This window comes from Calliopsis andreniformis, chromosome 4 (assembly GCF_051401765.1).
Source record: "Calliopsis andreniformis isolate RMS-2024a chromosome 4, iyCalAndr_principal, whole genome shotgun sequence".
In the NCBI taxonomy this organism is placed as follows: Eukaryota; Metazoa; Arthropoda; class Insecta; order Hymenoptera; family Andrenidae; genus Calliopsis; species Calliopsis andreniformis.
In genome coordinates, this window is record NC_135065.1 from 4,335,737 (window position 1) to 4,362,888 (window position 27,152).

The 27,152-nt window shown below is 34.7% G+C and overlaps 1 protein-coding gene across 6 annotated transcripts in view; it reads right to left on the bottom strand.

Moving 5' to 3' along the window:
• Positions 1–26,195, bottom strand: part of LOC143178352 (uncharacterized) — a 116,053-nt gene extending 89,858 nt beyond the window's left edge. For 5 of the 6 annotated variants that reach the window (XM_076376947.1, XM_076376946.1, XM_076376943.1 and 2 more), the window contains exons 1-3: positions 24,187–24,461; positions 13,093–13,478; positions 6,125–6,286 (exon numbers count right to left, since the gene is read on the bottom strand). In XM_076376947.1, the coding sequence (XP_076233062.1) occupies positions 6,125–6,286; positions 13,093–13,330 (400 nt within the window). In that variant the 5' untranslated portion in view covers positions 13,331–13,478; positions 24,187–24,461. Of the gene's footprint in view, positions 1–6,124; positions 6,287–13,092; positions 13,479–24,186; positions 24,462–26,180 lie in introns of those variants that run through there. The other variant, XM_076376945.1, reaches the window with a different exon arrangement.
• Between the last annotated feature and the right edge of the window lie 957 nt (positions 26,196–27,152).

The window sequence follows — 27,152 nt, forward strand, 5'->3', positions numbered from 1 at the left end:
ATAGTAATGTTAAAATGTTTGAAAGCAGTTTAGTAGAATTTTATAGAGTCTAATTAGAAATCATTTATTGTACTTGAGAGGCCTATTGTTATTATTATTCTATTGTAGTTTATATAGAGTGACTCTCAATAATATCTGAATACCATTATAATTGTAACTTCTAAGATGCATCTGTAAAATTACTATGTTCGATTCTTTCAAATGAGGTGGCTAACAAAACAAACTTTTAATCATGAAATCATATGATTTAAAAAACGAAAAATTCATAATCTTTATTAGAATTTTTATCCCTAGTACAGCGATTTTCCTTTTTCGACAAGGAATTCTCTGAGAATTCTGAGACACACCTGAAGAATGTCAATAAACTATTGGATAAGAATCTCATTCTTTTATACAACGTTATCAAAATTAAAAAATAAAAGCAAATAAGATTAAAGTACACAGTTTCATATCGATTTAATCATATAAAGTGTTTACGTATTTACTTGACGATAAAGAATTTTTTTTAATTTTCTACGATACAAACTGTGTATCATGCGAGAAAAATAATGCAAAAGAAGAGCGAATAAAAGATATCTTCTACATAAGTACTAAAACTGATGTTGATTATTAATTTTTGTAAAAAGTATAGCCAGATGAAACTAATTATAATACCATGTTTTTTTTCATATTTTACTTAATATTAATTGCTAATTACTCACGTATTCCTAATTATTATAATTTTCAAAGCATTAAAGATACATTAGTATCAGCTACTTTTAAGTATAGTTCGGCTGCAAGTTTCAGAAATTTAAGAAAATTATTGTACATGTGAAAATAAAACGAAAATTAAAAATCACAAAATTACTTTTGAGATTTCGTTTCCAAATTATTAATTGTTAAAGAAACACGTAAATGGGTCTGACTTGAGAACTTATTCTACTACCAGAGTGTACTGGCCAGCTCAGATACAGCGCGGGACGAATAAGTCAGTAGAATAAGACGAAGTCAGACACATTTCAAGCGCATTTTAGGGGTTTTTCAGCAATTAATAACTTAGAAACAAAGCCTCAAACGCAATTTCATTATTTATCATTTTCATCTGATTTTAGCATCTAGAATCACCCTCTCGAATTTGTTACACCTGTTGTTAAATATTCTAAACATGTTTATTGAAAATTAAAATTATAATTGAGTTTAGAATTTTCTTAAATAATCAGAGTCCAAAATAATTTGTATTGGACAATAATTCGTAACATAAAAATTAATTAATAAAGACACAAGATTATCAATAAAATACGGATGCGTTGATAACGATTTATTACCAAACCCGCTGACACTATAATTTAAAAAACTGAAAACAATTTATAGAACCAACAAAAAGATTTAACGCCTCTCACATTTAATATACCACAAAATTAGTAAGTAAATACTAACTAATTTCACAGTCCAATTTAAATGCCTAATTTATTCTCATGTATCTTAGTTAAAAAAATACAGACCAACATAAAAATTTTATAAAGAGAATAAACAGAATAAAGATCCATAAAAAGTGTGCTTAAGCTTCTTATACAATTTCGCGAATGCTATTCGATTCAATCTCAGCAAGCCCGAAATACTTTGCGAGCCGTAATAGAAACAATTGAATCAACTCCGCGATCCGTTGTCCCGTCGATTTATTTTTGCATGATCGCATGCACGTGGAATTCAACGGAGAGACCATGGTAATCCTATATGAATCACGTTGAAGGTGATCTAATATTAGATACAGCGGAAGAGAATCGTACGTAGAATCGTACTAGACATACACGCACACACTTTTAATGTTGAATGAAAATAAAAATTGCATTCCTTTCTGACTTTCTAGTAAACGTACGATCATAAACTGCACTATGAATTATGATAGACACTGATGTAATATTCTCTTAGCGAGGTAAACTATTATTAGGCACATCGAACTTGTACTTAGTCCTTTGACGTATAACGTTTGTGGGATGTTGGGGTATCTCACGTAAGACATGTTTTCTGAGAAACTTAAAGTGACTTATTAACAACCTGGTTATTTAAAAAGGGAAGCAGTTTCATTTTAAATCATTTTCTCTTGAGCCATTGTGTATATGAAGAGTTACGTGAAAATTTCTTTTAATGAAATCTTGCATCAAGAACTTCACTATAAATTTAATAATACCTGTTTCTTAAATTTATAAATATAATTTTTCTATAAGTGAGTTCAATAATAATTGTCAGCTTAATTACTTTCTTATTCCAAGGGCAGAAAATAATCGACGACTTTCAATAGAAAGAAAAATCTAGAAATAATTTCGAATCAATCGCTTCGACTCACCAGAATTATTAGATATTTCTCTATTTACTAATTAGAGTTATATCACTTATTAAATCATCAATCTACCATTATCATTATTCTTGCGCAAATGAATATGTTTTAAATTCAACTGGTATAATCGAATTATCTAATTAATTATTCCACGTAATTACTTGCCTATTAATTAATTATACCTACCGCCTTCACACACGAAAGACGTACCGCATAAATCTTCGTTTATCAGAACAAACCGTTCTTTCGATGTAAACTAACCAACCATCCACAAAAATTCATAAAAATTTGTTAAATCTCTACCAGAAACTACAATGAAATAACTCATCTTATCTCTTCCCTCGCTTCTGAATTAATTTGAAGCTAAATTATCAGAATACAACGAACAAGTTTCTTCTATAACTCCGAAGCTAACGAGGAGTTTTTAAAATAAAAGAATTAGCCATAATAAGGGAAATACAAGCGAAGATGTTAACCGTAGAAGATTAATGACCAAGTACGGCGGTTACCGTCTAATTACCACAGCAAGTGACTTGGATCCGCTTGGAAGTAAAAGTACACGATCAAAGCACGATCGCCTTTCTGCAATTCTCGTTCGAGTAAACCGCGAATGCCTCGAGAAGTTATCGCAGGGGAGAACTCGTTAACAATTCTTGTACCGACTGAAGGAACGTAGACGAGGAATCGTTTCAGCCTTAACGAATGACCGCTGCGAAAAGAGAAAGCGCGCGAAACTGGTCGCCTGGTAGCTGCAACCAGCCATACTTGCATACAACGCAGTTGCATATGCTGAGGCAGCTATTCGACATCTACAGGGTGTGACAAAAGTAATGAACACGACCTTTAGTCAGTTTTAGATGGAGATTTTTATGGGGGCATCTTTTCATTTGGAATTAAAGGTTGAAATATTTGTATATTTTAATTTGTTGTATTTTAAAGAAGAGAAACGTTCTTTGACTACTTATAAAATATCTCTCTATTTGAAAATAATACTTTTTGCCTTTTTGTAAAAGGTTAGACATTCAAAGAAACGATTTGCTTTTATAATGGATAATTTTGTAAAAAAAAAAAACTGCAAAAATAGAACTTGTAAATAGTAAAATTTGTGAACAATATAATTTATAAAATGTGGAACTTGTAAACAGAACCTACAATTTGTAAAAAAAAAAAGGACTTGTGAAACAATCCACATTTTTAATGTTATTTTGACATCATCTTAATAGTGCACAGAAAGTGCAGTTTCTGTAAAATTCGACTAATTTGAATGAGTTGTAACAAAATTTAGGTTTTCAGTAGACCTAGAATTCAAATAATTTTTGCTTCAATTTTAACCAACTTCGCTTCGCTTTCTAAAAATCAGTGAATAAAATATGAACTCAGAAAAAACCGATTTACTATGAACACGGTGCTTCTCAAACATTAGCACTGAATTATGGGAAATAAAAGCGAGATATACTATCTTTTTCACTGAAGATCAGCGATTTGCAAGATTCTCGCGAAACAGAAGGTAAACTGAAACATAGAAAGTACATGGTCTCTATTCTAACAACAACAAACAATCTAATTAAACATGTAACTGATATGTCATCAAAAGCGATTTATTCTACAGATAATTAAGCAAGTTTTAATTAAAAGCATTCTGCTTGATAATCTATAGTAGAATCAGATACATACCGATCTTGAATGAACTACGAACTGCACGATTTCATTCTTTAAAAGTCAATGAATCGGGGGATCAACTCAAAAGAGAAAGTAGACCGCGTTGAACAATGTTCATTGCCGCGAGGTGCATTCCCTGCGAAGCGAGAACAAGATTTCACAAGATTCATTCCGAAACGGAATACCGTTCACTCATCTTTAATGTCATAAGACTTGCCAGTTCTTTGGGCGTATTGTGGAGGACACATACAGGAAAGACTAATAATTGAAGCTTGATTCTAATGGGTCTAAATAGGAATAGATCTCCTTCTGGCGAGGGAGTAGTTCCCAAGTGTACGTTCACCCTTTTTGTAGAAGTCTTTAAGACAAATATGGGCAATTTACTTTTGGAGGTCTGTGACTAATAGTTAACAAAATACTAACAATGAGCTTCATTGTTTCATGAAACAGCTTGTTTCATGTATGTCATCTTCTTGAAACATTTGAAAAATAGAAATGTTCAAATTTTTAAATTCTCAAATTTATTACAAATGTTCAAATTTCCAAATTTTCAAATTTTCAAACCTTCAAATTTTCAAACCTTCAAATTTTCAAATTTTAAAAATTTCAAATTCTTGGTGTTTAAAATTTTTCAAGTCTTAAATTAGATATATGTTCACATGTTCAAGTTTTCAAATTTTCAAATTTTCAAATTTTCACATTTTTCCATAAATTCTCAAAGTTTCAAAATTTTAAATTACTAAATACTTAGATATGCAAATTCTTAAATGTTTGAATCTTAATCTTCAAATTGTCAAATATTTAACCCTCCATTGCATGAATGAAGAATACCTCAGCTATTGCATGAATAGATATTTTCTTAATTACTACAGTTTCATTAGGAACTGTGCTTAGATATAAAATACATATTTATTAATATTTAAATAAATGAAAAAATTAAAAACGATATCCTCATGAACCTCTCAGACCCAAGTTATACACTAGAGGGTTAAACATTCCAATCTTCAAATTTGTCAAGAAATTAAAGTGCAACTTTAATTAATAGTATCTTGCTAAATATCAGTTACGCACTACCTAAAATAGAGTTATTAGCATACTAGGCCTCATGAGCTCTACAAAGTAGTAAAGGCCTATTAAAAAGTGAGCGTTACACTTGAGGATCTCTCCTTACAAGGTAGTTAAAAGAAAGCTCAATCAAGATAAATAGCAAATTAAGTGAAGAATTGAAGAAGTTACGATCTAGAAATTTTTCTTCCCGACTTCACGCAACGGTACTATTGCAGAGATTCAGTAAAATAACATTTCAATTTCCTACACCAATATTCGGTGGAAACATAAGCACGTCTAAACTTTATGACTTTATGATTTAAAAATTATTAATGTAAAGAAAAGTAACGAAATTTAAGATATAATATTGTTTATGAATTGTTAGAAGATATTATATATACTTATTATTGTGAAAAATTTCACTCGAGAATTGTTTTAGAAAAATCAACTGGTACTTTATAGAACAGAAGTTTTCTAGCTTCTGAAGATACTTGGATAGAAGCCTCTGAATTTTGAATATCAGTATTCAAATCAATATCAGTATCTATTCATAATAGACATTATAGTAAAGCGTATGAATTATAACCAATTATGCGTAAAAATATATTATATAGTGTTTGAATGATCTCACTTGTAATAAATTTTAACATTTCTGTGCCTAAAGTTCATTATTTTATAGAAAATAAATTACACTATATTTTAACTTTTAATTTGTATTATCTCCTAAATAGTATTTGAATTACTTTACATCTTAAAGGGTGTTACTTCGCACCGTTTGCATCATCCTATCAATCAATGAACTTTGCTTCCAATTTCATCGAATACTTCAGCATTTATAAACTAATAAAATCGAGTAGCAGTTACTAGACCAATGTGTACTACGATCGAAATCAATTTCCGTCAGGCTATTTCTCGACGTAATATCGTCGAGCGAGCGCGAAATTGTTTCAGAACGTAATTTGACGCGTGGCAGTTAGCCCATGTTCGGAATTGCTGCCAAATTGACATTCGTCGGTCCAGTCCAAGAACTTCAGTATTTTTAGACCTATTGTTAGGCTATTCAAGGCACACGACTCGAGGCAAAGCGATATTTTGAATCCTTACCTGCCGACCTTTGCTTCGCCCTGATATGGATCACGCTCTCGTTTTCGGAGTCTGAGCCCACCCAGTACGTGGTACCGCTGCGATCGGAGTCGCTTTGCAGATCGTCGGAGGTCTCCTCTAAAATCGTTTCCAAAAAGTCCACCTGCTGCACTAGCACCGTATCTGTAACAATGGAGATTTCGGTAAATTGTATATGTAGTATTAATTGGAACGTTTTGAGCATGGAGAGTTGTTCGTAATTTCATATTAATTAGGCGAGATGTGGTAAGAAAAAGAGTCGCGTTTAATTGCTAGAGATCTCTGTTTTACGCTTATGTAAATGCAACTGGAGTTTTCTACTTCAGGCGTGTTTAAATCTGTATTCAAATGTATATTCAAATGTAACTAGAGACCTCTAATTCTCAGGCATTTATGTAAATGCAACTTTAAATTTCGCGTCTATTTAAATTGAACTAGAAATCTCTATTTCACGGGTACTTCGGTATGTATTCAAATGTGTATTTAAATATAACGAGAGATCTCTATTCCACGTATATTTAAATGTGTATTTATAACTATTATATCAAACTATTATATTTAGCATATTTAGATGTGTATTTAAGTATAACTAGGAATATCTAATTCATATCTATTTAAATATGACTAGAAACCTCTATGTTACTAGTATTTAAATATAATTGGAGATCTCTATTTTATGTGTATTTAGGTGTAACTACAAATCTCTATTTCACGTCTATGTAATTGTATTAGAATATCTATTTAAATTTAAACACACACGCATTAAATGGATCCATACTTCAATTAGTGTAATTTTTAATATATAGTCCTGGAGTATTTAAATGCATTTATTTAAATTGTATACAGAACAAATATATGTCTATAATTTCTCTTCGCAAAGTGAAATTATGTATGTAATAGGACGTCTATCTTCATAGAAAAAACTATTTGTATATTTTGTATTTGCATTTGTACATTTATTTAAATACAAATGTGTAAATAAATATTCTGTCTTTATCCCTAATAAAATTAACAAAATTCCACATATCTATTAATATCGTTTTTGTTAAATTAAAATATACATAAAATTGAAAAAGAAACAAAGAGCTACTAAATAAATACTAATGAATATTCTGAAATGTATTGATTAAGATGTGAAGCATATGCAGTTATTTAATTTTTCAATCATAGTATATCATTTGCGGCACATTTATATCACGTGAAAACATACTGCAATATGTAGTCTGGAATTTATAAAAATATGTACGTTTTTACTATCAGGAAGCTGTGAGTAAGTTTTTTATCGTAACTATTAACGAAATGATGTAACAGTAGCAATCACGCTGCAATAACAGTCATTCTCTTGATAATATATGATTAATGCTACAAAAACTTAGATAATGTAACAATACGAAAAGATTAAGGTCTTGATTTCTCCTTGAACTTCAAGCTCAGAACAATTAATTTTGTAATCTGTCTGTAAAAAAGTACTAAAAACGTGACCTATATCTCAAAAACAAGAAAAATCAGAATTCTGAAGAAGCAAAATCGATAGTTTAAATAAGGATGTATGCAGTTTGAAAACAAGTAAAAACAATTTCAGAAGCTGAATTAAATGATAAAACAAACAAAAATTAGAACTCACAAAATTGTAGCTGCGGTTTTGTATTTTTATCTTCCAGTCATATTTTAAAAACAGTATAATAATGTACAAACTAGTCAAAAAATAGTATACTGAAGATTCTGTTAATAATTATTCCTTGACGATGAACATCTATGGTAGTTACTTTTAAAACTGAAATCATTTTTAAAAGTACTTGGAGACAAACACTAATAACCATTCAACGTTACATTTGATTCATTTGTATCTACAATTTTCAGTATTCTACATATTTTCTGCATGACGAGTCAACTCGTCTTCCTCAGCTAACAGTTCCTTTATCGCCACGCAAAAGCACACAAGTATTCACGTGTAGAAGATCGTTACAGACCATGACTCCAAGTGCAACCTGGTGATATTCTTCGTCGCCTATAAACGACTGCTTTATCATCATATGAACGTAGCTAACAATTACCTAGTTAGTATGTACAACGCACTGCATATACCGCATAGCATTGTGCAGTGACAGCGATGCACGCACTCTTGAACCGTTAATTCAGAAGTTACTCTCGCGGAAAAGTCCACAGTTAGCACGCGTTTTCATTCAGTTTGAAGAACTGTATAGGAACAAGCAACGATAGTAACTTCAGAAGAGGGAACAAAAATTTCTATGTCTTCATATCTATTATTAAACTCACAGCTAAGATATGTGCTTACAACATATGTAGACTACTATTTTCGTACAGAAATATTAACATAATTCAGAATCATTTTGTACACACTAAAAGATCAGCCTCCCTAAACTATTTAATTAAAAACAGACAGTCGATAACTTCATTGATTGTTAAGAAAACATAGTTTGTAACACTTCATTTGGGCTACTCTGAATACGCTAACTCATCAATTCATTTATAGAGGATTATTAAATTTAGTTGTCCAGATTCTAAACATATTGTATTTCTTGTTATTCAAATTAGAGAAACAGAAAAGAAGTTAAACCTGAAATTTAGACACGATGTAAGTAGATAATACAAGAAAGTACATTGTAGTAGTTTTCACGATTATCTGATTTTCTGAAAATACATACATGTGTAACTAAATCTCTGAATCATCGTATAACCAGTTTAAAGACACAGTTTGTTTCAATTGCATAGTACACTCTAGAGTCAGTACATTTACTAATTATAGTCAATATCATTTGAACAGTTGTTCTACTATCGTTTGAAGAGCTCAACAAAAATGACCCGTGTTAAATTCTATCTTTTCCTAGGAAAGCAAAAAAATACTGTAGTATCTTTTATTTTTGTTCAATCGATTAATGTTGTTTTTAACAGAACATTGTTAATGAGATAGGTTTCATTACGTTAAAAATCTTTATTCTAGCCACTAGGATGCGTGCTTATTAAAAAGATTAAAATTCGGCAAAATCTGTGTTTGTTATGAGTTTCTTTTGTATTAAAATAGATTACGATAAAATTCATTATTTTTCACCAAGAATTCCAAAGCAATCACATGAACTGCATTATACAGCAGCGTTCACGTAAATAATTCCTGTTTCAACAAATTGAAATCACTTAAGGAATGCAAGGAAAACTTCATCGGGCAAGTTTCCTAGCAGCTCAGGTAAGTTTGTTTTTCCATATTAGAGCAAATCGTTTCCTTCCATTTTGCTAAGGGGAAGGAATTATACTTAATGACGATTGTGAGAAGAAATCGTCGTGAAGAACGCAGTCTGTCTTGCACGGGCACAGAGGCACGTGCACCGCTATGGAACACGTCGTGGAAGGAAGGGAACCACCTGTTGCGGCAGCCTGTTGCCTATTCGTTCCGCAACTAGCGGACGTGAATAATCCACGGACTTACACAAAAATAATCGCTGATCTACCTCCTCTTGCGAATATACGCATGTACACATTGGTACTGTTTGGAAAAATAAAACGAATAACAATGCTATTTGTAGGTACTCTAAATTAATAGAAAATAGCATTGGAAGCAATTGCTTGAGAAATTTGTCTAAAATGGTATGCACTACTGAAAGCAGGTGAGTTTTAGCTTGAAGAATACAATGAAATGGGGAGAACGAATTGTAATTTAGCTATAGAAAATATATTCACAATTTTAATTATTGATTACTAGTTAATCATGAACCATGTTGAGGAGGCTTTAAGTAGCCCTAGGCTGGAGGCCCACCATTATAGTTGATTCTATATTTTTAATGTAATTTGTACTTTTTGCATAATGAAGACCTACTATTGTTATTATTCATCTATGTATATGATACTAAACGATGCCTTATCTACCCAAATAGAACCACCTTCCTCTAGAATAATGTTTCTTTTTTAGTTTTATAGAATCTTCTATTTCTGCTCTGCATTCCAGCTGCTCCTTAGTTTTGCACCTAATCCCTAATTCCCTCTCCAGGTCCTTAATCTCCTTTCTTAATTCCTTCTCTCGATTCCTAATCCTTCCCTCTTTTATCTTAGTTTTTGGTAACTCATATATGACACTTGTTGTTAGTTAGTTCCTTCTCCCTTTTCCAAGCTTCGCATATAAAATAATTTTTCGAGTAATATGAACACTGTATGTTCTTCCAATACAGATATATGGTACCTTTTTGTAATAAGCTTACATCTAACCTAAGGAATACCTTTCTACAAACGATTCTTGCTTTGTTACCTTCTTTTCGATTCAACGAAGGTATAAATGATATAAAATCGTAGAATAAATAAGAAGAGTTCAAGATACACTGGGAATAATTATGATCTTGCATAAGAAAAATATTGTACAACTACAAGAAAGTAATAACTAAAGTAATAATACTTAATCATTCGTGTATAATGAATGAAAAGACGTCAACTACACTTGCATCATAATTGGAAGAAAATCCTGAGAAATAAACGTGAAAAACAACTCGTCTAATTAGTATTTACAGAATGAGCTAGATTCAGAAGGTAATCTCTCGTTCTTTCAAAGAAACTAATCTACAGGTTGGTTCGTCTAAACCAAGCTACCTAAATATCTCTTCCTATTATGAAGACACAAAAACTATTTGATATGCAATTTGAATAGTATCAAGAGATCAATCCTCCCAAAAGATGACCAATGTATTCTATATAATATATCAATTTTCTACTATCATTAGTCTCTCAATATTTTTTGTTTTCACAACAGGAAGGTACATTCAACTGGCTTGGTTTAAGTGGTCCACACTGTACAGCTACCTAAAAGTCACTTTTTCCCAACAGACAGTGTATTTCTCAGTCATCTTCAAAAATAATCCCCATGCTAGAAGAAACATCAGAAATTCCACGCGATTATGCATAAAAAATCAGCTGCAGCGATCGTTCAACCTACGTAGAACCCAGAATAATTGATATTCCATGAGATCATGCGAGCGGTTTGGTTTCACTCTCACGGCACGCAATTCGCAAATTGTGTTGTATACAAATTTCACGAATAATCAAGACGTCTTCCCCGGCCATGGAAATTGCACGACCGGCGCCCTGGCGCGGGTCGGTTCCAGTTTTTCATTAACTCTCGCACGCTCGCACACGGTTATAGAAAGTAGTTCGCATCGGGTTTAGCCATTAGCGAGCACTCTGTATGCAAACCCGCGCCATTTTCTACCAGATGGAAATCACGGTAATGATACTAGTCCGCCGATGTCTGAAGCGTGGACGAGGAGAAGGACTTCTCAGACTTTGTCGGGAATAATTAGTTTCCTGTCTGACGTGGCTGGCGTCGAGCGAACCGATACCGTAAGAGCTTATCGCCGATGAACAGAGAGGTGCTACGTGCAAGACACGAACGAGGATCTATTGACAAAAAGAATGAGAAATAATGTTTGAAGTGATGAGTCGCTTCAACTTTTTTACTGTCTCTTTTTTTAACTTCTTGTTTCGTGATGCATATGACGGTTGCCCCTCGTTATAAACTCGTTCGTTTATTGACCGTATTTTTATATTATTCAGAGCGAAGGAAATATCTTCGATAAAATCAAGGTGAACTAGTAAAACACGAGTTTACCTAAGGAAGTTGTTCCTCGCTATGAGCTCGTTGTCAGTGAACGGTGAGCCCATGGCGAAGAAACTTTGTATATTCTAGATTTTAGAGAATGTATTATTACTCTGTCAAACCTTAATGTTCAAATGTAAGAACTAAATATGAAAGTATTAATTACTTGAATTTGAAAATTGTGATCTTGTAGTTTTCTAATAATCTTCTTTTTTAATTACAAAAATATTGATCTGTTTGATCGTTAATTACTCTTATGGTTTCTTAAGTTAGATGATTCAGAGATAGCTACTTCCAAAACGTACTTTAGACAGTGTATTATCGCAACCACAATGAATTCGTTTTGCGATTCAACAAACGGAAAAGACTCTTGTTACGTGCCAGACGAAACAACAGAATGAATTAACATGGCAATAATTTAGTGCGTTTACAGAATTACACACCAGATAATTTGTTTTCAGGTATTATTGAAAACGTAAAACGACCAGAAGTGATGAAAGCATGATATTTCTAATGTAGAAACGAAGCACATGGTATTACATATTTTATTTCTCTTCTATTTTCGAATTCATGAATCCTAGATTATCTTTTCAGATTTTCTTTTGCCCTGAATACAGCCAGTCAAAGTTTATATTAATTTATATATCACGTCTATGTTAGATTATTATTCTAGCGTATTATGTACTTATATTGCGAATTTATAATCATTTTGGATAATACAGAATAAAATTTCGTAACACTATTCCTTGCTGTTGTACTTATAAAACAGTACATCACTGTAATTTTCTTGAAGTATAATTGCAACTCAAATAATGTAATACCAAAAAAGATGCTTTTCACTATAATCCAAACAATTATTACAAAGCACACTATAATTTTTAAGCACTTTGAAATTACAAATGAAATTTATTTCTCTCACTGCCATAAATCTCAATACGTCCTAGTAGATTTCACAAAATATTCGTATTGTATGTATCATCGCAACTGAGGGATACACATATTTAAGTAATTACTTCTACACGAAATATCCCTTATACATACAAAATATAGACGAATAAAATAAAGAAATGAAGTAAACGAAATGTACATCATTGAAAAAGGTACCACATTCACCTGTATATATACAGTAATACCATTAACAATCAAGATGTTACAACAACATACCACCTACCACAGTACATACACATTTCTAAATTTCCAAGAAGTCTCCCAAAATCTTCAAAAATTCACAACCTCTGCCCCCCCTGTCGAAATGCTCAAAACAACGTTTTTCTCCAAATATCGTACGAATCTCGGGACGTCACAGTCGCTAGTCCCGTACTGTTAACAAGGAAGAGAAAGTGAAATGGGTACGAACCATTAGCCCGTAGATCCTCGTGCGTCGGCTGGAAATGAGAATGATGTTGCAGCTGGAAGCCATAGGCCGGAAGCCACGGATTCGGTCCGTTCACCAGATCCATGTCAACGGATTCGCCCAAGGTCGGTGGCTCCTCCTCGTCCTCGGTCGGGACGTCGAGGATCGGCGACGAGGACAGCGTCGCTGTCGTCGTCGTCGTAGTCGTCGTTGCCATCGCGTCCAGCTCGTTCGTGCTCATCCCCAACTGGAGGAGACAGAGACGTAGCCAGCTGTGTTCGATGGCTGCCGATCATTAACCGCTTCGCCGAGCTGTGAACCTTCTTTCCGTTTTTCCACGGGGACCCTCATAATCTACCCTCGAAGTACTCCCAGTGGGTCTTCCTTTTCTGCAAGAACGAATACGGGTCTTAATTCATGCACATTCATCAGTGTTAAAGATACGTAACGTCTTTAGTGTAGATTCTAGAGTCTGGAGAGTGTTAAGTGTTAAGAGATCTAGAGGAGTCTGGAGTCTGGAGAGTGTTAAGTGTTAAGAGATCCAGAGGAGTCTAGAGTCTGGAGAGTGTTAAGTGTTAAGAGATCTAGAGGAGTCTAGAGTCTAGAGAGTGTTAAGTGTTGAGGGATCTAGAGGAGTCTAGAGTCTAGAGTCTAGAGAGTGTTAAGTGTTAAGGGACCTAGAGGAGTCTAGAGTCTTGAGTTTAGACTCGAGAATCTAGCTAGAAAGTGTTAAGTGTTAAGAGATCTAGAGGAATCTAGAATTTAGAGTCGAGAGTCTAGAGTCTAGAGTCTAGAGTCTAGAGTCTACAGTTTAGAGAGTGTTAAATATTAAGGGATATTCGGAATAAAGTGGAACTTCAATATTTGCAGATGAACCTCATTTATTCCAGCCTCTAGGTCTAGCTAAGATACTAATCTATTTCAAAAATTTCAGACTTTCAAAGTTTTCAATTTTCAGAAATTGAAATCTTTCGAAGAGTTAAAGCGCGCAGGAAGACTTTAGATATTAATATCTCCTAAATATGGTTTATTTCCCTATAGTCTTCAAATATACATATTCAATCACTGAACATAGGTCAACCCAAACGAATCGCAAACAAAAACAAATATCACACACTGACGTGTGTGTACATGAACACGTACTTTATTATTCTGATCCTTATCAACAACCCCACATTATTGTTATAAAATCTTGCATGCTTTAAATACTACATACTAAGCCTTGCTCCCTTTCTATAGGAACCAAGACGAGAACTGATCCAAAGAGGAAGTTCAGGAAATTACGTAAGCAGGGAATAAAGCACTAGTTACGAGGACACGTTACACGAGGGGCATTAAAATTATCGCGAATACTTTGTTTAAAGTTTATGAACCGTGGCGCTTGGTAGGACTTTCAATGGTTTCCTTCTCGGATTCCATAGTGGCGGGGATTGGCCGCGAGGTAGTATCGCGGAAATTTAACTGGCTGTTTTATAGGTGAAATTTAATGTCGGTTAGAGGAATCACTAACGGAGATAAGTAGCGACAGGGCTGCGTGTAACATCGGTGACGCAATCAGTTCTGCTTTACAATAAATAATGAAACGGTGCGCGCCACGGAATTATTTATACCTATTACCGCGCTTAATGGACCAACTGTTGCAGAGAAGTACGAGATACTACCGTTACTTAAAGAGACTAAATAACGATTTACTATGGCGTCTTAACGGTATTTTCTTTGACTTTAATTTCGAATTCCGTTTCTGCGTTTTGTCTATCCACGGTATTCTCTATTTCATCTATTACATATTCTGTAGCCTGTGGTTTCGAGTCGTTAAGATGTGTATCGTTCTAGTTAAAGGCTGACCTAACGTGCCTGTTCTAGCTGCCTCGTTCTGGAACTACAGAGATTTTGTTTTTCAATGACTCTCGCCATAAATTGCGGGCTAATAACCTGTTCTATGTAACCGTTCACTGTCAATGCTTTATTTATGAGTTTACGACGTATTTATAAGCACCTTCATCATAAGATTATATGTTTATGCAAATTCAGACTCATAGATGTACAATTAACGAAATGGTACTGAATAGAGACGATATAATGCGCAGGTACATACATTCAAGAAACTATAAAGATTTTGCTTTATCTTTTAAGTATTTTACATTAAGTATATTATGTACCTTTTTGAACACTTAAATTCGTCAGAAATGGGTAAACATCCACAGTGCACTCATAAGGTTTACTCCGACTACTTGCATTCTTAATTCATTTGGAGTTCATAAACTGTGTATGATTTTTTCCTTGCATTGTTGAAAGTCAATTACTGTATACTAATTTCAAAATAATTATTATCTAATAACAGTATTCGAAAAGTCTTTTTTTAGAACGATTTCCAACTCAGCATAGAAAAGTCTATATTTCAGGAGTGAGAAAATTCATTTAAAAAATGTTATTACAGAATTTGTCTACAATGCTACTACAATTGAAAGCTAAATTACAGTAGCAAACAAAAGACAGTTTAACTTAACAGAAAATTAAAAGATATGGGAGATGCAAATATACCATAATTTTGCAAACAAGAACTATGGAATATCTGCATTACAACGAATGAAGAGGTTTTGCAACGGAACGTGCAGAACAGTTATACCGGAAATTAAGAAATTATATATGCATTTCATAATCCATATATCCTCTATTAAAACAAGAAAACCTCATATAGATCTCCGTTTTTTAAATTTGATTGAGCTACATGACATTAAACTTCAAAAATTCAATAAGACTATCACATACCAGCAGAAGCCCCATTCACAAAACGTTAAGAAAGACAATATACCTCTCACCTGATTACTAATCACAAAAATCTCAAATAAACCAAAGTAAACAAACAATGACAATCAAAGTCCTGCACGAACAAAATCTAAACTTTGTTTCATTAAAGCTCCAACGCAAAATCCAACAAAAACACCATCAGAAATCATCATCTAAATAGAACTAAGCTACGCGTAATCACAGGACAGTGAACCTATTAAACACCACTTTAAATTGACCCGGCCAGGGCACGCTGCTTAAACAGATAATAATATCAACGATACCCCAAACTCCTATCACATCCAGTCTACAAAGGCCACACAACGCTTCAGTTCAATCCATCCCACAAGTCCACGCTGGAAAGCCTATATATCCAATCATGAAACAATTTGCCCGTGTATCACAGCGAATCCATTGAACCCCAGTTCTCCCCAGTTCAATTGAAAAAACGTTACACGCGCACGGGAAACGCGTAGGTGTAACGTTCCCCCCCAGCCCCGGAGGATCCAATGGTACCGTACAGATGAGAGATACAGGGATTTCAACGGTCCTCGCTCGCAACTATGCTGAAACGAATACATACAGGGTGTTCCTAAACGTGTGAGACGTTTTTGGAGGATAGGTTCTAGACAAGAGGACAATGGAAAAATTGTATGTGCATATATGCTCAGAGACACCCAGTTTTTTAGTTATACGCTATTATGTGTTGCGTAAAACGTTGACCTAGAGTCCGTACAAAATAACAAAGACATGGAACACTTTTAGAGAGTAGGTTATAGGCATAAAGACAATGAAAATAGTTCAAATAGGACATATGCCCAGAAACGCAGAGTTTTGAAAGTTACAGTATATTTAATATTACCTGAAACCTAAAACGTTGGCTCTTTACTTGCCTGCAAAGTGTCATACTCTCTTGAAGGTGCTACTAGGTCTAGAGGTATTTCGGCCTTTTAACCCTTAATTACTATACCTATTAAAACTTATGTAACCACTATTAGTGGTCTTACAGACTGCTAACGTTTATTGCGTTATTATGAATGTACAAGTGCAAATAAAAAATCAAAATCAATTGTTCTTGACAGGCTCGTAAGTGATGCAGGAAGGAAAATAGATATAAATAAGTAATTAGTAGGGGTCTCACAGACCGACAATAGTAGTTAAAGGTTAACCCTCGGACAACTGACCCTGGGTCAGATTTAATCTGAGTATTTTGCGTATATAAAGAATAAAGAATAACTTTTCTGCATTTTGCATTCGTTTTACTGTCTAACTATCCTTTAGATGTATAGTAATACATAATTTTGGCAGAGAAACTATTTTTAAAATATACAGGGTGATCAGTTTAACTGGAAACCTTCTAAGTGTTGGCACTTATTGTAAATGCTGTCAGCATTGTAAGTCTTGCCACCACTCATTTGGTGTTTCCAAATTAAACTGACCACCCTATATATTAATATGGGTCCAATAAGTCCCAGGGTTTGCCTCTTACGTTGGCGTCGAAGGTCGACCATCCAAGAGTTAAATGAATGACTCACGTTCCTGAATCTTAAAGAAAGTATTACACCATACTGTCTACTATCCAACTATCTACTATCCAAGTCCGTATCTACTATCCAAAAACGTCCCACATGTTTGGAAACATCCTGTATATACGAAGAAGGATCCAACGAACGAGCTGTATAGCGTTAAATATTGCCCCGGGGCCGCGGATTTAAACGACGCGCGCGCGGCAGGAATTCTTATGCAACCAGAAGTTACGCATGCGTAATTGGATAAGGATCGAAAGGTTGTCGCCCTTCACGATCCTCTCTCCCTGAAGTGTCCCGCCAGGAAAAGAGGAAACTTTATTGCGGTCGTATCTCTCTCTCCTGGACCAGACCCGAAAAAATAAATGAAAAGAAAAAAGGAACAGTACGCGTGCTCGTAATTTCGAGGACCTCGCTGAAATCCTCACACAACTGTCCACCCACCCAGTTCCCGCTGCATTTTATTATTCCGATCGGCGGAATAATTGACTGGCTGCCCCAGGACCGTTGCCTCGCCGCGACTTCGGTTAACGACCGCGAAATGCTTGAATTTAATACCGCGATTATATTAATTACCCCGGAGGCCTCTGTACTCAACCAGGGAAAAGAAACGGCACTTGCCTGGAGAGTTCAACTTTAGGGTAGAACGAAGCATAAGGGCAGAATTTTATTATTAACTTTTAACTTTTGATGGAGGGCAGAAACTGATTTTTGTGAAGATATTTAAAACAGTAGAAAATTTCTATGTGCAGGGGAAATTATCGAATTTTATGACGTAAACTTTTGAAAATGTGGTTCCTAAAATGTTTAAATTTATGTTCCTCTGCGAACTCCATTTTAGAAAGGAACATGGTAGATAACATGGAAAAGAATGTTAAGCTGAAGTTATTGAAGTACTTCGTAGAAGTTACTAAAGTACTCTAAGAATCCTGAGTTTAATATAATCAGTAGGAGCCAACTTTCTAGATTTAATGGAACTGTTCTTACTATAGTTGAGCTACCTTTGTTAATTTTACAAAGGTTTACAACAGGTCCTACAAGTCTCCCGTACTTAAATTTACTTAGGAGACTTTTGCAAGATCTATAAGACCACATTTTCCTTGCAGTTCTGACGCCCAAAATCTAGAACTAGAAGGTACAAAATTCTCTTGAGAACTGTAATTTTCGCAGACTTAATTCAGAATATTGCAGTCAAATTGTCTCGTTATAACAGAATTCTCACACATTTTAATTCCTTCGACCTACACTATTTATCAGTTAACCAGAAATTATTTGAAACCGATGGCGACCAAGGTTACTCGTCGCGAACTAACTCGAACAGGAGTTGATCTAGAGTCAAGAGCGACGTAAAGTCTCGATGGGGCATGTGATGCAAGAAGGTTCGAATATTTTCTCAAATTGACGTCACTATTTGTTATGTAATGGACACGCGTGCCCTCGATCATGTGATTTATTGTTCTAATTCGATGTGGATCACGGGCTACGCGTATACATGCGAATTCTGTGAACTTGCTTCCTGGTTCAGTGTTGCAACCACTTGTTGAGGATCTCGTGCGCATGCACTGGGGCGCCTCGTGGAGCGGTTGGGAAATTGTTTTCTGCAACCTGATGATTTGTTTATGCTTGTGCTTTATGATTGTTGGTTGCTGAGATTTCAAGGTGACCTTGCTTCTATTCTTTTCTTTCATTGTGTTGACCCTTTGGAGTCGTACATATAATGGAGTATGATTTATGTACTTATCTGAAGATAAAAATGAATTGAACTTGAGAAGGTTTGTATAATGAAAAATAGTTCATGAGAACTGAAACTTCTGCGTTATTTGCATTCTGTTGTTTAGTTATTTGGAATTGTTTGAACAATATAAGCGGTAGAATTAAGAACAAATGAGTTTTAGTTGTTATACCGAATCGACCTTAAAAATATACTTTTCGTTATAAACTCGTCAATGACTAATAAATCTATAACGAAGTATTGCTGCATTTAGAACATTAATTGCAAAAACCACTGTGCTATAGTCTTTCTTCAACTCTTATCCAGATCCCTTAATTTAAAAACAAAGAGGAAAATATCTTTAAAACCTGAACATGAGAATTCAATAATTCTTCGTAAACAAATTTATGACTCATTGAAACTAAAAGCATTTAGATGACTCCATAACTGATGACTTCATTGAAAACTAATTGAGATGGACGTTGCATGATGTCCTACTCTATTTTTATTATTAAATTGTCCCTTCCAAGATGTTAAGATCATCTTCAACTTCTTCAATGAAAATAACACTTTTTCTTTTGCAGATACTTTCGAAACGAGTATTTTATTTGCAATAAATCTCAATATAAATATTAGATAATATTTTCCTGCAATAGACATGTGAACAAAAATATTTTTAAATACATTTGATTGATATTTTTATTATATCAGTCAAATCTGTTTCAAATTTTGTTCAACTTTATACAATATACAATTCGACTAATTTTTAATCAAATCAGTTTTCCTATTCGCGGAATCATTAAACCAGTGCCATCATACAATTTTACTCTTTATTTTTCTTGAACTTTACTAAATTCATAATAAATTTAAAGCCAATTAAAACTTTATCATAGAATGTCCTTACTGCCATTCCCCTACCGTTACTTATCTAAGCAACGATCGATTAGCATACATTTAAAACCGGACGCTAAAGACGTGAGAAACATTAGCCGCGGAGAAGGATTTCAACAAATGTTTTAATTTCAAGTGTCTGCGGTTGAACAACGTTCTGATGTCATTTGTCAGGTGTCCTTGGCACGTGACTTCAAAGAAATGGACAGAAACTGTTCCATTCCACTTACTAACGTCATACAACTAGTTTTCAGAGCACCGAATCCAGCGACAAGTTACTGTTTAATTCAATAATGCATTGTATACATACAATGCAGTAGAAGTGTAAAATTGTCCCTGGATATGTGTCAATAAAAATATTAGACTGTATAAAAAATATATTCGGTGGACCACTTAGTTTCCTCTCATTTTTTTCTCTTTTAGTACGTTTGAAAGTGCTAGTTCAAATTTAAATGGATAATAGAATACATAACATGAAAAAGAAAATTCTAAATCTAAATGAAAGAAATTGCTTATTTAGGAATTATTTAAATTTTCAAATTGTAAAGTATTAGTTTCTTATAGAAGGCTACAATACTGTAAATTATTATACACATATGTATATTGATTATTATTGTATTGTTATATCATGAATGTATTGTAACATATGCGATACTCGACAAAAGAAAATTTGAAAATCGAAAATCGAAAATATTTACAACAAAAATTCTAAAAAAATTATAGAAATGAATGTATTCTCTATTCACTCTCACCAAGTGTTAGAATTTCTACAGAACAAATCACTGAAATCACCAGTATTAACATACGTAAAATTTAGAATGAAAGTAATTTTACAAGTGTGAGTTAATATCAATGTTAAATTTTTTTCTGTCGCTAATTGCTATATAATAAGATAGTATTAGTAGAACTCTAGAAAGAAATTGTAACAGATATTTAAATAATATATTATACTAAATTATGTCATTACATTTCAAACAGACTCACAGTGTGTTAAGTTTTTCGCTCAGATAGCTAACAAAGTTTACATAGATTAATAGATAAAACTCGTGAATATTCTTAATCTATAATGAGGCTAATTTATTCTAAAACCAACCGATATTATCATTAATTAATTTACTTTGCACGTTCAATAGAATACTATAAAAACTTACATTCACTAAATAAAGTCTTTCTAAATGAACCTAAATCCATATTTCTTATCAATTATCTTAATTACACTTTTTCTTTTAATATCTATATTAAATTTACATGAAGTAGCCGTTCTACGTAACTAATATTCATTTTATGTACATATTAATAAAATTATTTCAAGATTAGCAACTTAATTGTATCACAAAACAGCCAAAAAAGAACTTTTCACTGAAAAAAGGATTAAATATTCCACAAAGTAGAATATCCACATTAATTAAAAGAACTTCGTTTTTACTATTTTTGGTAAGAGATTCTACTATCCAATTAACTTTGCACATGGTACTGGAACATCCAACGTATCATCACGAATTTTCTTTCTTTTTGATAAAACGTTGCACAAGAAGTCAACCGTACAATGACCAGAATCCACAATATGTATACGATTTTGCATCAGGTATCACAACCTTTAACACGTTTCTGTGGATACTTTCACTTTACATAACACGCTTTGTGCAGCAGATACGTCTAGCGATCCGGCAACGATCGCCTGATTAACGTTTATTAAAAATAATAATCGTCCATCGCTGTAATAGAGATATCTGATATACGTCATATACAGATTAAAGATATTGTCCTGCTGGAAACTTTTAATTGATGCAACCTTATCATATTAATACAAACTATCACACTAATTGTCATGCGAAAATAAAAAGCCCTGATCCCCTTATCAAGGTCAAGTTTTTAGATGAAACTGTATCTAACATGTATGAAGCAAAGAATACTCATATTTCTTAAGGTATTATCTGAAAATAAGTAAGTATTTTTTGTAGAAAATCTTTTAGAATATTTCTAAATTGTCTAACATTATAAACATCGTTGGAGTTCGAATTTTCTTTTAAAGTGTTTCTCATCATCACAAGCTGAAGAGTTAAGAAATTTTGAATTTTAAAAAGACTCGATATTCATTATTAGAGTTCAAAATATAAAATCTACTGGATCTCTAGTAAAACATAAAACTCAACAAACTTAGAATTTAACGATTTCAAGTCTCAAGTTTTTTGGGCTATTAAAGAAAATTTATTTAGCTACAATTGACTAGCTTCATTGCAAGTGACAGATAAATTTTTACACAAATCTTTTCTTTCATTAGTAGTTACGAAAAGACTAGACGGACAGTTTTATTGAAATCAATATATTCGCTTGATAATATTTCAATGCAACCTCTCTTAAATTTTAATAAAATTCTTTAATATAGTTTTTCGATTTCAGACATGAAAAGTAGCTGAGAAGCAATTTTTTTCGATTCTGCCATGTGTCGCGGTACTAAAATGCGTCAGCTTTTATTAATAATTTCTCGATAACTATGCGGTAAATCGATTTCATATTTTGTACAAGGGTTTCATGTAATCCAAATTGGTGGTCCTCCAAGTCTGAATGAGGTCTTGGGCTTTCGCGTTGAGCTAAGAGCTACCTCAACAAAATGAAATTTTTCGTTTCAAGTATTTCGCTACTTTCCATAAGAACGCTTCAATTATGTACAAATCTCTCAATACACTGAGCGTATTCCATTCTATACATATGTATACAGACCCGTATGTGCACTCATCACGCAACCACAATAAATCTGGAAACCTACACCTAGGGTAAGAGTACCAATTACATACTGTATGGAGGCCGAATACTGTGCCCCCCTTTTATTTTTACACGTAACATTAAATTGAAAATATTAGTTTTGGTCATAAACTCGAGCCTTTAAATTACAAATTCGAATTGAAGACATAACATTACACTTTTAAAACACTGAAAACACGATAAGTATGCAGTAATTTTCACTTAGGATTTGTTCCATGCATTTTTATGTGTGACAGTAATTGGTGCGTGAACTTCTGTTTGTATTTTAATTAATATTTAAAATGTTCCTAATATTTTAGTCATGAAAAAATTCCTATCAATAGAGAAAATACTGACGTTAACGTAAATACGTCGAGAAGTACGAAAAACTGAAACAACATCGTTTAATTCAACAAAAATTGGGACAGATAACCTTAACAAGCACAGTAATTCTGTAACTGAGAGCCAGACTAACCCAAGTCCATTTTTTTCAAAATCGAATTTTTTAGAGGATCTTACTGCTTTTTCTCCATTTTATTAGAATAATAGGTATTTAGTTAAGTTGCGTTATAAATGAAAGAAATTTAAGAGTATAAACTACTTCGAATACTACGTTAAGAAATGTGTAAGATAAATATCCCAGTAGCTGACCATGTTTCAATACCTAAACACAAACGCTAATTTTACTTCATTTTGAGTCTGAATACTAATGTACTTAATAAAAGAACAAAAAATAATATCATAAAATAGTATATTCAGTTACCGAGGTGCATTTCAAGTATTTTGAAAAAGATTGTCCAGTTACTGAGTCATCTGACATCTTAAGCGTCCAGGTACTGCGACATTTACCTCAATCGCATTTATTTTCCAGCTCTCCCGAAAAATAACAAAACAGGCCTTGGGTCGCATCGATTCTCAGGTACAAAATCTGTACATTTACCCTGCAAGTACCAAAATCATTGAAAAACACCTACACTATCCAATCCAACCCTAAAATCGAGCAGAAATACCCGATTGAAAGTCCCGGCAGCGATTTATCGCGTTATCGCGATGGAAGCCATCGGTACGTGACAACAGTAGAAAGAAGAGCAATAAACGACAATGTGTCCCCCTTCCATCCGACATCCGATGAAATAAAACGACTCGCCTGCGCGCACACTTCGCCCGTGACAGCTGTCAAAAGTGGCGAAGCGTCCGCTCGGCGCGCATGCGCGAGGGCGATCATTCAAAGGAACGAGACGGTAAGGACGACGAGGGGGGAGAAGGAGGGAAGGACAGAAAGGGAAGGGGTGCAAGGGAGGTGGACGATCGCGTAAACACGCAAGCGGCACGCTAGGCCGTTACACGAGCGAGAAGGAAGCGACGTTCTCACGGATGGAGGAAGAGGGGAAAGAAGGTTAGAACCGCACGGTGAATTTCTGAGCGCGACGGTGTGGATACCTGTCAGCGCGCATTCCATGGTCCCAAACAGCGTGCACGCTTATGCCAGGCCAGCGGCCCTCCCTGCCCCTTATCCGACTGACACAGTCACACACACTGGCCACGCACACAGACACAGGGGGCGAAACGGTATTTAAAACGCACGCACTTAGCCTCGTCGCGGAAAAAACGCGTCGCTTGCCGCGACGGTGGCCGCCGGTTGATGATCGCGTGTTGCTCGCGGCGCGAACCCAATCATGGCGCTCGGTTCCTACGCGTTCGCCATCCGAGCGACCGTGAACCGGGACGCGCGAGGACGGCGACCGACGAGCGAGGAACCTGGAACACGGGCGACGCGGAACAATGGAACGTGACTTACACCGCGAGGACGGCGGACCGCGCGAGAGCCAGCTTTACACCGCGGGGTAAATACTAGAACAAAACTTGGCCGCTTTCGCCCGCGGTGCGCGGCCGTGCTGGCCAATCCCCACCCGCGCAACGCCGCCACGTGGTACAACGCTCGGCCAATCAGGGGCTGGTTACGCGGGGCCCCCCGGACGTGTTCGTAAAGCCGGCTCGCTACCGATCGGCTTCTTCGCCTCTCTTCTTGTACCGATTTAACATTTAGACGTCACAAAGGAGCTGCGGCCGACGTCTTTTTGCCGATATTCCTGAACCGCTCTTCTCGTCCTTTTACGAGGCGATCGATGGTCCTTTTAGGCCTGTCCCGGCCGGGGAAATTCGGACGTATGATTCGGGTGGGAAAGACTGCGGCATGATTAAATGGAAGATCGACTAAAATATCTTCGCCGAGATAAACGCGAGGGAAACTCGATGGTTTCACTTGTGGCGCTGAGGAGGACTCTGTGATTGCAAGGCAAAACGATGGTGATCGTGTGTTTCTATTTTTGAGGTGGTTTATGATTCAATGTTTTGAGTCATAATAGCGTCTTGTGGACGTAAGGCTTATTATAGGCTCCAGTTCTTTTTGGAAATAGTTCTGCTCTAATTTATGTGTATCAAAAGGGTCAGTTTTATTTCGTAGCCTTTGGCTGAGACGTTGACTCAAATTTTTAGATAATGTGACTTATTGCATTCTGACATGTAGATCTTTATCTATACAGTATTGCCTCGTTATAAACTCGTTACTATTCAACTTATTTCTTGGACCTACTCTCTCAACTGCTTTCACTCTCCCATATAGCACAGATACGTTTCAATACATCTGAAAGACATCCATTAAAGTCTTAGAAATGTCCAAGAGACGTCTTTAACACGTTCGAAGTTACAAATCAGTATGTCTTAAAAAATATTTATAAGACATTTAATACCTTAAACCTCTAAATTACGTCTATGAGACGTTTAGACAAAAAATAGACGTCTTTAAGTCATCCAAAAGCGTAAGTTTCTAAGATGTCTTACACTTTTGGACGAATCGATGCACAGAAAATTAACGTTCATAAGTTTCTAAGATGTCTTATGAACGTTAATTTTCTGAGGTCTTTAAAATGTACACTGTTGGACATTTTTGAGACGTCCAACATAACGTCGTAAGATGTTCAGGTATAAAATGAACATAAAATAGACGTCTTCAAGACGTCGTGTGCTATCTGGGCTCTCATAAGACAGATATAAGTTATTATTTCTTGAATTCAACATAAAAAGACATTTTCTATTCCTCACAAACGTAATAATTATACTGAATTATAAGCTTATAGAAAGTAAATACTGGTTGCAACCTTATATACAAAAGAAACCTAGAAACAAGTCTTAGAACACATTATCTTTAACAACATGACGTCGAACACGCATCATTTTCTCCAAAAAAAAAGCAAGCTATATTATTTCCTCGTTATGACCTTGTCCCTATCCTCGCTTAAAATTACTCTCTCATTTTCTTCCATAAAATTCTTTGACAATAACGAGTCACCAACACATAAAACAATTTTAAATGTCTACATATTTCTTTCCTCTGCAAACATGTACTAAGTCACGAGTTTACAGCGAGTACTTACTATACTTGGTTCAGTCGTAGCGTAGAATTTCCTGAAGATACTGGATTCTGGGCATTCATAAAGTTTCCTCGTGATCGGTCAATTCTCTCGCGTAATCCTCTCTCGCGTACCTTGTTTATCTCGAGATGCAAAGAGACTCACAAAAGCGCTGCACTTCCGCTGGCGTTCCTCGCATTCCTTTGAAGAAGTGCCGCCCACTATAGACAGAAGATTTCAGCGTTATCGCCAAGCAAGTAGTCTGTTATAATATCGTGCATTTGTGTACGAGACACTAACGAGAGTGTGTAACAGCCACTTTGCTTACAAAGGCTCGCGACACGCAAGCAATTTGAGAGATAACTATGTCTCGATGCACAGCCAATACAATCGACTTAATTGATACGACTGATGATTTGTTCCGCGAGTATAGTCTGACGATTGAAAAGGGGCATTAGTCACGGACGGACATTGTACATAATTAGCTTTCTCGACGCAATATTGTGATGAAACAAATCGTAGCTTCAATATGTTTGTAGACAAGTACAGTGCTGTCTATATTCGTTGTAGTCTCGTGACTGCGGGCAATGAGCTTATGAATTGTAGAAATCACATGCTTTTGAGGTCATATAAATTGATCACATATATTTGTGATGTTGTGGAGATAGAAGGAATATCAGTGACATCAAGAATTCGTAAATATAGTGATAAGTTTATGGTGACTAAAAGTGTATTTGCATGGTATAAACTCGTTGTAATTGTTTTATTTGATTCACTTTCCCAATAATGAATAATTAATGACTAAATTAGCCATGGAAAAGTGTCTCTATATGATTATACCGAATAAAGACTCTTGTTACAAAGTCATTATTCCCCTTAACTTGTAGAATTAGTCTCACATTTCTCTTTATTTCTATATTTGATGAAATAAAGATAAATCATTAATGGAAAATTGACCCCAGACAGATGTTATTATAATGAGTTGATAGTATAACA